Source organism: Chiloscyllium punctatum, chromosome 10, assembly GCF_047496795.1.
Source record: "Chiloscyllium punctatum isolate Juve2018m chromosome 10, sChiPun1.3, whole genome shotgun sequence".
In the NCBI taxonomy this organism is placed as follows: domain Eukaryota; kingdom Metazoa; phylum Chordata; class Chondrichthyes; order Orectolobiformes; family Hemiscylliidae; genus Chiloscyllium; species Chiloscyllium punctatum.
The window spans coordinates 51,525,377-51,538,434 of record NC_092748.1 but is presented as its reverse complement, the minus strand read 5'-3'; the positions used below and the strand labels follow the sequence as shown (position 1 = coordinate 51,538,434).

The following is a 13,058-nucleotide window of genomic DNA, read 5'->3' as shown; positions in this document are numbered from 1 at the left end:
ACAGTCCTTGCACGGTATTTTGTAAATGACATTAATTTTGCTCATTTCAGGTTCATTAGCTGCTCTTTTAGTGTGTTGGTGGGTTTGTGGGCTATCATGATTCTCAAAACTTGCTAGGAGTAAAGGAATATAATTTATTGCAGTTCCACTATATTTCCAGAGATAACGCATTTTCAGACACTACTAAACATCCCAATGTAAAAATAATTGAAGAAAGCTATTTCTTGCAAATGAGCAGAAGTTTAGTAAGTAATGTTTGCGGCGTTTCAATTATGATTTATTCAGCTATATCTTACCTTTTTAAATTGTTCTTTGAATTTCTTCCATTGTTTTTTGACAGACTGTATCTGATTTAACTCAAGTTGGTAATTTGTCCACTGATCTGTGAGAGCAAGTTTTCTCTTATTTAGTTGATCAATCGTATTTTCAATGACATTTACTGATTGTTGCAAATTTAAATTCAAGCTTTCATTTCTCTGAAAAAGCAACAAATGAAATTTCAGTAAGAAACTATTGCATTCAATTACAACAGTACTTTCACAAGTAATGCCTCAGCATGCATCAATAGGGACAGTATGTACTTACAAGCAGCTTAAATACATAGGCTTTGTGACAAAGCTAATAAAAACAACATAAATAATTTATTTTAATTTAAAGCATGGTATCAGAATGCTAAGAATTGCAAATCATGAATTCAAGCCTTCCTGTTTTGAGCTACTTCAATAAATCAAACTAGTCCAAGCTTTATTCAGTAGGATTTTCTAACAATAGAATGAAAGCTTTGAACTGACAAGATTTATCCTCACCACTCAGCAAGAGTACAATCTTCTCCTGTTATTCTTAAACTGAATAGACTGAAGAGTCTATGCCTAAATGCAGCAAGACCTGAATGAGATATAGGTTCAGGCTGACAAGTTACAACTGCACCACACAAGTGTCCGGAAATGATGAGCTCAAATAAAAGAGAATCGAAACTTTGCCCCTTGATATTCAATAGCATTACCCACACTATCAATATCCTCTGGGTTACTACTGACCAGAGATTGAACTGGACCAGCCATAAAATACTGTGGCTAGAACAGCAACTCAGAAGCAATGAATCCTACAGCGAATAACTCACCTCCTGACTCCCAAAACCTGTTCACCATTTAGAAGGCAGAAGATAAAATATCAAAGCACTTGCTTTGATAAGTGTAGTTCTAACAACACTCAACAAGCTTTACACCACTTGGGACAAAGCAGCATATTTGATTTGCATTACAATCATAAACATGCACTCCCTCCAACACCAGCATTCAGTGGCAGTAGCTTGCACCATCGACAAGATGCACTACACAAACTCAGCAAGGCTCCTGAGACAGCACTTTTCAAACCCACTAACACTTCCGTCTAGAAGGACAAGGGCAGCAAATCCATGGAACACCACAAACTTGCAAGTTCCCCTCCAAGTCTTTCACCACCTTGACTTGGAAATATACGACTTCTCCGTCATTGTTGCTGTGTCAAAATAATGGATCTCCCTCCATAATGGCATTGTGGCTTTACTTACAACAAAAGGAGTCTAGTGTTTCAAGACAGCAGCTCACCACCACCTTCTGAACGGTAAGTAGGGATGGGCAATAAATGCTGGCCTAGCTGGAAATGCCCACATCCTATAGCTGTCTACATTCAACATGAAATAATTGTATAAAAACCAAATTGCATTTTATTCTGATGCTTAAATATGTTAGAGATACATATTTTGAGTCAGTGGAGCCAATTTCATTATTAGATTTAAGTAAATTCTAACTGGGAGTGCACAACTTGACCCCTCACTTTGAAACTCAACTTCAAATAAAAACTCTACATTCTGTTATAAGTATACCGCACCATTAATTGTAAGGGTCAGTGCCCAAATCTGATTCTGTCCTTTTACCTTGTCATTTTAATTCACTATCTTTCCCTAGTGCTTACATTTCTGTCCTCGTCTTCCTGCACTGTTACAGTGAAGCTTGAGGAATGCCATATCGTCATTCAATTAGACATTGCAGTCTTTGGAATTCAACATTGAATCCAACACTGTTAGGCCATGAACTCTGTCTCCATTTTTATCTGTTTTTTTGCCAAATGTTGTGTATGGTTTTCAATGTTTTTGCTTTCAGGCACCGCTGGTCCCTATTTCTCAAGAATTGCAGAATTGTTATGATGCATGAGGCCACTCTGCCCATCATGCCTGCACCAGCTCATCAAACTAGCTACATTACCTATTTCCAATCTCCTGCTTTTCCTCCATAGCCTTGCACACTATTTCTAACTCTAAATAATCATCTTATGCCCTCTTGAATGCATCAAATGAATCTTAGAATCCTCTAAGATATGGATACATTTCCAGGTACTGCATTCGAAACTCTTAAGTACTTGCTGAGTCAGAAATCACAGGACACCAGATTATAGTCCAACAAGTTTATTTGAAATCACAAACTTTTAGAATGTAGACCCTTTGTCAGGTGACATTCATAATAAACCTGGTGTCGTGTGACCTCTAACTTTGTCCCAGTCTGGTCCAACACCGGCAGCACCTCTACATCATACTTGCTGAGTGGAAAAGTCTTTCTCACATCATCCTTGCTTCATTTGCTTCTTTTTCATCATTGTTTTTGTTCCTTACACGAGTGGGCCATTAACATCTACTTTGGACCAATGCTTTATTTCTCTGCCACAACCATTACCATTCCCTTTGCCAGTTGTTTCATGACATCTTTGTTATTTATTCTCTCCTTTCTACTCTCTCCTCAACCTTCCACTTCGTTCTATCCAATCGCTTATCTTAAACAGCATCAATCATGTCTCTCTCTCTCTCTCTATATATATATATTACACCACTCATGTCATTCCACTTGAAATATCAACCATTTCCCTCTCCACAGATATTGCCAGAGTATTTTCCAGGACATTTATTACTTTGGCATACCATATTTAATGCAGTAGCATAGAAGCAACATGTTAAGAAGATACCATAATGATCATTCAAACATATAAATAAACTACAGGAAGATCAGTCCACAACTCCAATGTGTGAGGTTTGTAAAGCAGAGCCCAGTACTGGCAGCTGACACTCTGCACTTCGATGCCTTGCTAATTATGAAACTGTCTTCCCTCTGTCAAGTCAGCTCCTCTGTTTCCAATACAGTAAGGTAAAAGAATAGTTTGTTCTTTGCAGATAGTCTCTAAGGAGGCTATATCAAATAAATCAGTCAGGCTTTGCTTTCAACATCAAAAGGAGAAAGCTATGAATAGCTAACCTGCTGGTGCTTTTATGGATATTCAAACACAATACACTCAATACGGCATTCAGATTTCAGTCACACTAAACCACTGAATCAATAAAATTTTATTGAAAACCTCAAGAACAAGTTGAATATTTGCCTACTTATCGGTCCCAAATATTAGATTGACAGCTCTAAGTGGAGACTGGTGTAAAAGGACCAGAGGATGCCTGGTGTAACTACAACTTTGCCTGTTAGACACAAAGAATCAGATGCATAACTGAACCAAGAGGAAGCAGATAAGGGAAGAGAAAAAAGTGGGGAGCTGATGTAATTAAACAAATGGATTGTCAAACAAACGTCTGTAACTGTATAAGTTAGCTAATCAAATATTTTACCCTGCATCATTCCCCTTGCAAGCTTGTATCTAATAAAGATCACTTGTTTTGAACAGGACATACAAATCTCAAGGTGCTTTTGGGTACTGAGCTGAACCCTCACCCTTACAAGTGTTGACAGAATGAGATATGTCACCTTGGGACCACAGTGTGAGGAGACTAGTCAACGAATGAGCCTGTTTGCTTTATCACCCATACTTATGGAAGGCTTACCTCACAGTCATGGGACTGGCAATCCAAGTGGGTAGCAAGTAACTAACATCTGGAGACTTGCGTGCTGAGTGATAAAAGCATGTGCCAGGGTAAAGAGTTGTAGACAGGGTCAGAAGCATTGTACAATAGATAGATAAGAATAAGGAGGTTATTGACACAGAACATAGAGCTGTCAGGGTACATCTGGACCATTGCACGATAGGTCAGCCAAAATCACCGAGTGGATAGATCCATGTTGTTGTGTGACTGAGGTCAGAATCATCAAAGGGCAGAGGCCAGGGATAATGTCTGGCCATTAGGACAACATTAAGAAACTCAAGGTAGTGATGAGTTGAAACACAGAGAGATGTCTGTTGCCAATATCTTTATTTGGGAACCAGATAGATCAACCAAAATGCCTAGTTAATGTTTTGAGTCCAGTGGTTCATCATCAGAACTAATGTGTCACCGGACTCAAAATGTTAACTCTGTTTTCTCTCCAGAGATATTGCCAGTTCTGCTGAGTTTCTCCAGCAATTTCTGTTTTTGTTTCAGATCTCCAGCATTCGCAGTTCTTTATTTTATAAGGCAAAATTTGAGTTGACAATAAAGAGGAAATTGATAGATACGATGAAGAACAAAAATTGGAATCCTAGAGAGTCACCATGAAGCAAAAGATCAAATGGGATACCCAGCAAATGGGTAAGGTAAATAGGGGGGTGATTATAATTAATACTTCATAAAACAAGTCCAGAAACAATAGCAGATAGAATCAATGGCTAAAACACACTTGGCCCAGAGTCAGGGAAAACTTAGATTCATAGAAATTATACTGAAAACAACAAATGCTGGAGGTCACAGTGGGTCAGACAGAATCCATGGAGAGAGAGCAAGCTAACGTATCAAGTCTAGCTGACTCTTCATTATTATGTTTGAAGCATTGCAGGGCTCTAGAATTCTGCTGTGTGTGTGCTTGTGAGTAAGAGGGAGTTCATGTTGGTGTTATAGTCACTTTGTGTTCAGATTTGATGATCAGTATAAAGTCCTAGAAAATGTGTTTGAACAATTAAGTTGTTTTAAATTGCTGAAAGTTAAAAGAAGCAGCTATGAAAGGAAATTAGGGTTTAAGTTATTGGAATTTCGAAGCTGGGTACAAGTTGCATGGTTTTAGCTAGGCCAGTCAGTAAGCCAGAACAGTGGATAAAGGTGTCTACAAGTAAAGACAGGCAACTGAAAGCAGTTGAGGCTGTGGGCCCATTAATCTGAAGGTGAACAACAGGAAGTGTAGCCAATTACAATGACACTTGCAAAAATTAAGGAAAGAGAAAGAAAATAGCAATACTATAGTTGACAAAGAGTCTTCTATAGAAGGAAAGGATTAAATGAGGGGTAGAACGGCATAAACATACAGAGGAGACAGGTCACTGGGCTGGGAAAGTGAAGTTCCTGAAGACTTTGTGTGGATATATCAAGGAAAGGGGAAAAGATAGGGGAAGACAAGATTTGGTTGAAGCAGAAGCTTAATGAAGCTAAGGCAGGGAGAGAGAAACATAGTAGGATGGCCACTAGGTTTTGTAGTCAGAGCCCAACTGTGGACCATGCGTTATGTAGCAGGATCAGTGGTAGCTTCAAAAGGTAAGGGATCATTTGTGCTTTGCTACCAACTCGGAGAAAGGGCTCTGTACCCCGCACAGATGACAGGGTTTCTGGACTGCTGGAAAAGAAATTTGTTGTCCCATTTACTCCTGAGGAACTGAAAAGGCTAGTCTCAGAGATGGTGAAACCGACACAAGGGCAAGAGCCTAATGATCACTCATCAGATGGATTAAAAAATAATAAAACTCCACAGTTTTAATGAGATAGAAAGGAGTTATTGCTGGCTACCCTAACCTTGAGGTCTTACTCAGTTCCCACCAGAAAAAGAGAAGCTAAGGCTTGAAATACCTGGGATGAAGTAAGGATGCATGCATCATGAGGTATACACCACAGAAAAATAAACACATATCTACTTCTGAGCACTCACAAAAGACTGACTGTGACAGACTGCTTTGAATCTATAACAATGTGCTGAAACAAATTCTTTGTTCTATTCTGGACTGAGAGAAAGAGAGACACACTCACATTGACTGGGCAAGCAGCTCTTCCAAGAGTGTGTTTGCAAGGTAGTATCTGTGTCACACCATGTGGTGTGTCATAGGTGGCTTTAAAGCAGTTTATTGTTTAGAGTGTCATAACGTATTTCATTGGTTTTCTTCCTTTAAAAGCACACATGACTCTGTTTTATGTGGAATAAACAGATTTATTTTTTATGTGCATGATGTCTGTGTGCTTGTATTTCATGACTTTGCAAGATGGATTGGAAGAGATTAAAGGATGGTTAGGTTAAAACCAGGGTTAGCATTTTGCTAATATCACTAATATGCGGACAAGGATAGTACACCCTGGTCCTCATCTTTCACCCTGCTAATCTGTGGATACAATGCATTATCCTCTGCAATTTCCACCACTTACAGTCAGACACCACCACCAGAGACATATTTCCCTCCCCACTCCTATCTGCATTCCACTGTGACCATTCCCTCCATGAATCCCTTGTTAGGTATACGAAAACCCCCCACCTGCCCCCAACCAACCCACCCTCTACTACCGGCACCTTCCCTTGCCACTGCAAGAGGTGTAAAACCTGTGCTCACACCTCCCCTCTCTCCTCCACGCAAAGCCCCAAAGGATCTTTTCACCTCTGGCAGAGATTTTCTTGCACATCTAAACACCTGATCTACTGTGTCCATTGCTCTTGATGTAGTCTCCTCGACAGACACGATGCCAACTCACATAACATCTCAGAGAACATCTCTGGGACACAGGCACCAACCAACCCCACCACTTTAACTCCCCCTCCCACTCCATCAAGGACATGCAAGTCCTGGGCCTCCTCCACTGCCAAATCCAAGCCAACCAAAGCCTGGATGAAGAACTCCTCATCTTCCACCTTGGGACCTTTCAACCACATGGCATCAACGTCAACATCCCCATTTTCCTCATCTCCCCTCCCCCCACCTCATCCAAGACCAAACCTTCCAACTCAGCACCACCCTCTAGACCCCCCCATCTTCCTTCCCACCTAGCCCCTCCACCCTCCCCTTCAACCTATCACTATCACCCCACACCTGTATCTACCTATCACCTTCCCAGCTACCTTCCCCCCAGCCCCACTTCCACATTTATTTCTCATTCCCTTTCCCCAGCCCCCCCTTCCAATTCCTGACGAAGGGCTTATGACCGAAACGTCAACTCTTCTGCTCCTTGGATGCTGCCTGACCTGCTGTGCTTTTCCAGCACCACACTTTTTGACTCAGACTCTCCAGCATCTGCAGTTCTCACTTACTCTTAGCATTCTGGAAGGGAAAGGCAGATGGCAAAACCGAGCGTAGACCAAGGCATGTAAAAATACAAAGAATAATAAGAAGTAACTGGTGGTGACTAGTGACTGGTATGTTCCCTCTTTACAGGGTCATTTGATTTGATTTATTATTGTCACATGTTCAGAGATACTGTTAAAAGTATTGTCCTGTGTGCTCTCCAGACCTGATGTAAGTACATCACCGTAGTGTTACTATATGACTGGCAACCATGATCATGGATAGAACAAAGCCACATGACCAAGGAACTCAATGTCTGTCCTATAAGAGCTTGAGTGATGCAATTTACAGTCAGGTCCATGGAATGTTAAATGCCACAGTTCACCAACTAGTATTCATACGGAATAGTTGAAGGCAGCTGGGAATGGGAAACAGCAGTACTAGAACATGCAAAGAGCAGCAAGAAGATTCCTGTTATATTTAAAGTTGTCAGACATGAATCCAGCATCATGATTCTTGACTACATGCAGTTATCTGTGTTGGGATTAAGCACCATTCCATGTTTTTGTCTAACCAATGTGAGTGCTAACTGCAGCCTTACATTTGGGGTAATCTGTTCAATGTTTCTGAACAAGAGGTGCTAAACGCCATTAAAAATACCTGAGCACACTGGCTGGATACATACTGAAAAGCACCAACACATTAATTGTAATCCTAAGTGTGAAACAAAAACCATTGGAATGATTGTGTAGAGCAAGTCAGCATTTATTAATGAATTAGGGCTGTGAGCATGTTGACATCTAAATGATAATGAGTTCAATGCCCAAACTGAATTTTATATTTGTTTAGAATTTAATAAACATGATCGCAAAACATTGGATAATATAGGGATAATATGGAAGATAAAAAATGGCTAAAGGATTTCCCCATACCCCATGATCAGGAGTGATTTCCTGGTTGGATGTGGAAAATAATCTTGATCTGTCCATATCACATAGAATTAAATTCGAGAGACCTGTATGACATTAGTTCCATACTAATCTGTACCCTTGAAGTTTCCAGCACCCACCACAAACTGATCTAGGTGGCATACTGCAGAAAAGGGACTGCCAGCCAGCCTCAATACCAGTACCCAAGGGGTGGGCAACTTGAGATTCTGATTCTCTGCCTCGGTCCCACTTACAATTGGACATTCAGTGAAAACTAACATCTGGCCTTCCTGTACGGAATGGATTAACATAAATGATGATCTGAGGACGTGCTGAGCCACATTCTTCCCAAAGGAAAGTGAATTCCAAAACTGGCAGAATATTTACAGAAAGAGGAAATTGGATGAGACAACAATGAAGCCATATCCATGAATCAGTATCAGTTAATGGCGGCACAGTGGCTCAGCAGTTAGCACTACTGCCACACAGCGTCAGGGACCCGGGTTCAATTCCAGCCTCGGGCAACTGTCTTTGTGGAGTTTGCACATTCTCCTAGTGTCTGCACTGGTGTGCTCCAGTTTCCTCCCACAGGTTAGGTGAACTGGACATGCTAAATTTTAGGCAAAAGTGAGGACTGCAGATGCTGGAAACCAGAGTTTAGATCAGAGTGGTGCTGGAAAAGCACAGCAGGTCAGGCAGCATCCAAGGAGCAGGAAAATTGATGTTTCGGGCAAAAGCCAAGAACCAGGAATGGCCATGCTAAATTGCCCATCAAACTCAGGGCTGCATAGGTTAGGTGCATTAGTCAGGGATAAATATAGGGTAAGGGAATCGACCTGGGTGGGTTACTCTTTGGAGGCTCGGTGTGGACCTATTGGGCCAAAGGGCCTGTTTCCACATGGTAGGGATTTTAATTTGAATTCTAATTCAAAGAGGAGATCAAACAACTCAGTGAGGAAGTCTAAGCCAAAGTGGAAGATACACAGTGGCAGCAGTGTGGGACTGGGATATCAGAGTGGACGTTTACCTTGGAATAGAATTACTTCCCAGGTACTGCTGAGCATATTTGCTCATTGCTTTTGGACTTCTGATCAAATGTCATACCGTGATGTTGCTAGAGTAGTGAGCAAACCATTCATTAGAAAACGAAACTGTAAGAATCTGTTGTCTCGCCATCAGTAATGTAGTGAAGAGTACAGTGTAGTTTAGCTTGAGTGCCTGTTTTAGGTGAGTTATAGTTTACTTTGATACTTCGGAGCATTTGGGAGGTGGAGGGGGTTATTGAGAGGAGTTACAGGGAGGTAGTCACACCTCAGGCATAAGAAGAAAGGGAACCGGTAGACAGTGCAGTGGCCGTTCCCCTCAACAACAAGTATTCTGTTTAGGATACTGTTGGGAGGGACAACTTACCAGGGGTAAGCAATGGGGTACAGGTCTCTGGCACAGAGTCTGCTCCTGTTGCTCAGAAGGGAAAGGGGAAGAGGAGCAGAGCATTAGTCACTGGGGACTCCATAGTTAGGGGACAGATAGGAGGTTCTGTGGGAACGAGAGAGACTCACAGTTGGTGTGTTGCCTCCCAGGTGCCAGGGTTCGTGATGTCTCTGACTGGGTTTTCAGGATCCTTGAGGGGGATGGGGAGATCCAAGTTGTGATCCACATAGGCACCAATGATATTGGTAGGAAGAGAGATGGGGATTTAAAGAAGAAATCCAGGGAGCTAGGGTGGAAACTTAGAGCTAGAACAAGCAGAGTTATTAACTCTGGTTTATTGCCTGTGGCACGGGCTAGCAAGGTGAGGAATAGGGAGAGAGAGGAATTGAACAAGTGGCTACAGGGATGGTGAAGGAGGGAGAGTTTTGGATTCTTGGATAATTGGAGCTCATTCTGGGGTAGGTGGGACCACTTCAAACAGGTCTTCACCTGAACCAAAGGGATACCAATATCCTGGGGGGTGAAACTTGATAATGCTCTTCGGGTGGGTTTAAACTAATTCAACAGTGGGATGAGAACCTAAACTGTAGTTCCAGTATACAGGAGGGTGAGAGTAATGAGGTCAGAAATGAAATTTCAAGGTTACAAGGGGGCACCAGCAAGCAAGAAGTTGGTTTGAAGTGTGTCTACTTCAACATCAGGAGCATCTGGAATAAGGTGGGTGAACTTGCAGCATGGGTTGGTACCTGGGACTTCGATGTTGTGGCCATTTTAGAGATATGGGTAGAGCAGGAACAGGAATGGTTTTTGCAGCTTCCAGGATTTAAATGTTTCAGTAAGAACAGAGAAGATAGTAACAGAGGAGCTGGTGTGGCATTGTTAAACAAGGGCAGTATTACAGCGGCAGAAAGGACGTTTCAGGACTCATCTACTGAGGTAATATGGACTGGGATTAGAAACAAGAAAGGAGAGGTTATCCTTTGGGAGTTTTCTATCAGCCTCCGAATAGTTCCAGAGATGTAGAGGAAAGGATAGCAAAGATGATTCTCAATAAGAGCAAGGGTGACAGGATAGTTGTTATGGGGGATTTTAACTTTCCAGACATTGACTGGGAATACTATAGTTCAAGTACCTTCAGATGGGTCAGCTTTTGACCAATGTGTGCAGGATGGTTTCCTGACACAGCATATAGACAGCCCAACAAGGGGTGAGGCCACACTGGATTTGGTACTAGGTAATGAGCTCGGCCAGGTGTTAGATTTGGAGATAGCTGAGCACTTTGGTGAAAGTGATCATGATTCGGTTATGTTGATTTTAGTGATGTCAAGGGTGAGGTATATACCGCAGGGCAAGAGCAAAGCTGGGGGAAAGGCAATTACGATGCAATTAGGCAAGATTTAGGCTGCTTAGAATGAGGCAGGAAACTGCAGGGATAGGCACAGTTGAAATGTGGAGCTTATTCAAGGAACAGCTATTGCGGGTCCTTGATAAGTATGCACCTGTCACACAGAAAGTTGTTGAGCGCTGGAACTGTGGTTTGTGAAGCAATTTGAATCTCTTGTCAAGAGGAAGAAGAAGGCTTATGTTAGGAAGAGATGTGACGTCTCAGTTAGGGCACTTGAGCGTTACAAGTTGGCAAGGAAAGACCTAAAGAGAGAGCTGAGAAGAGACAAGAGAGGACATGAGAAGTCATTGGCACACAGGATCAAGGAAAACCCTAAGGTTTTATAGAAGTATATCAGGAATAAAAGAATGACGAGAGTAAGATTAGTGCCAATCAAGGATAGTAGTGGGAAGTTGTGCATGGAGTCAGAGGAGATAGAGAAAGGTCTAAATGAATATTTTTCATCAGTATTCACACTAAAAAAAGACAATGTTATCGAGGAGAATATGGAGATAGAGGCTACCAGATTAGATGGGATTGAGGTTCACAAGGAAAAGGTGTTAGCAATCCTGGAAAGTTTGAAAATAGATATGTCTCCTGGGCTGGATGGGATTTATCCTAGGATTCTTTGGGAAGGTAGTGAGGAGATTGCAGAACCTTTGGCTTTGAACTTTATGTCATCATTGTCTACAGGAATAGTGCCAGAAGACTGGAGGATAGCAAATATTGTCCCCTTGTTCAAGAAGGGGAGTAAAGACAACCCTGGGAATTATAGACCAGTGAGCCTTATTTCAGTTGTGGGTAAAGTGTTGGAAAACATTATCAGAGATAGGATTTATACTCATCTAGAAAGGAATAAGTTGATTAGGGATAGTCAATACGGTTTTGTGAAGGGTAGGTCATGCCTCACAAATCTTACTGAGTTCTTGGAGAAGGTGACTAAACAGGTGGGTGAGGGTAAAGTGGTCGATGTGGTGTATATGGATTTCAGGAAGGCATTTGATAAGGTTCCCCATGGTAGGCTATTGCACAAAATACGGAGGTATGGGATTGAGGGTGATTTAGTGGTTTGGATCAGTAATTGGCGAGCTGAAAGAAGACAGAGAGTGTTGGTTGATGGGAAATGTTCATCCTGGAGTTTAGTTGCTAGTGTTGTGCCACAAGGATCTGTTTTGCATCCACTGCTGTTTGGTATTTTTAGAATTGACCTGGATGAGGGTGTAGAGGATGGGTTAGTAAATTTGAGGATGACACTAAGGTCGGTAGAGTTGTGCATAGTGCCGAAGGATGTTGTAGGTTACAGGGGGACATAAATAAGCTTCAGAGCTGGGCTGAGAAGTGGCAAATGGAGTTTAATGTGGAAAAGTATGAGGTGATTCACATTAGAAGGAGTAACAGGAATTCAGATTACTAGGCTAATGGTAAGATTCTTGTTAGTGTATTTGAGCAGAGAGATCGCGGTGTCCAGGGACATAGATGCTTGAAAGTTGCCACCCAGGTTGATAGAATTGTTAAGAAGGCATACGGTGTGCAGCTTTTATTGGTAGAGGGATTGCGTTTCAGAACCATGAGATCATGCTGCAGCTGTATAAAACTCTGGCGTGGCCACACTTGGAGTATTGTGTGCTGTTCTGGTCACTGCATTATAGGAAGGATGTGGAAGCTTTGGAAGGGGTTCAGAGGAGATTTACTAGGATGTTGCCTGGTACAGAGGGAAGGTCTTATGAGGAAAGGCTGAGGGACTTGTGGCTGTTTTTGTTAGAGAGAAGAAGGTTGAGAGGTGACTTAATTCAGACATATAAGATAATCAGAGATTTAGATAGTTTGGACAGTGAGAGCCTTTTTCCTCGGATGGTGATGGCTAGCATGAGGGGACATAGCTTTAAATTGAAGGGTGATAGATATAGGACAGATGTCAGAGGTAGTTTCTTTACTCAGAGAGTAGTAGGAGTGTGGAATGTCTTGCTTGCAACAGCACTTTAAGGGCATTTAAATGGTCTTTGGACAAACATATGGACAAGAATGGAATAGTGTAGGTTGGATGTGCTTCAGATTGGTTACACAGGTCGAGGGTCGAAGGGCCTGTACCACACAGTAATGTTCTATGTTCTCTGACTGAA

General features: G+C 41.9%; 1 protein-coding gene across 4 annotated transcripts in view; it reads right to left on the bottom strand.

The window, feature by feature from the left end:
* Positions 1-13,058, bottom strand: part of ccdc141 (coiled-coil domain containing 141) — a 135,049-nt gene that overhangs the window by 60,176 nt on the left and 61,815 nt on the right. For all 4 annotated transcript variants that reach the window (XM_072579115.1, XM_072579116.1, XM_072579117.1 and 1 more), the window contains one exon: positions 297-476. In XM_072579115.1, the coding sequence (XP_072435216.1) occupies positions 297-476 (180 nt within the window). The remainder of the gene's footprint in view (positions 1-296; positions 477-13,058) is intronic.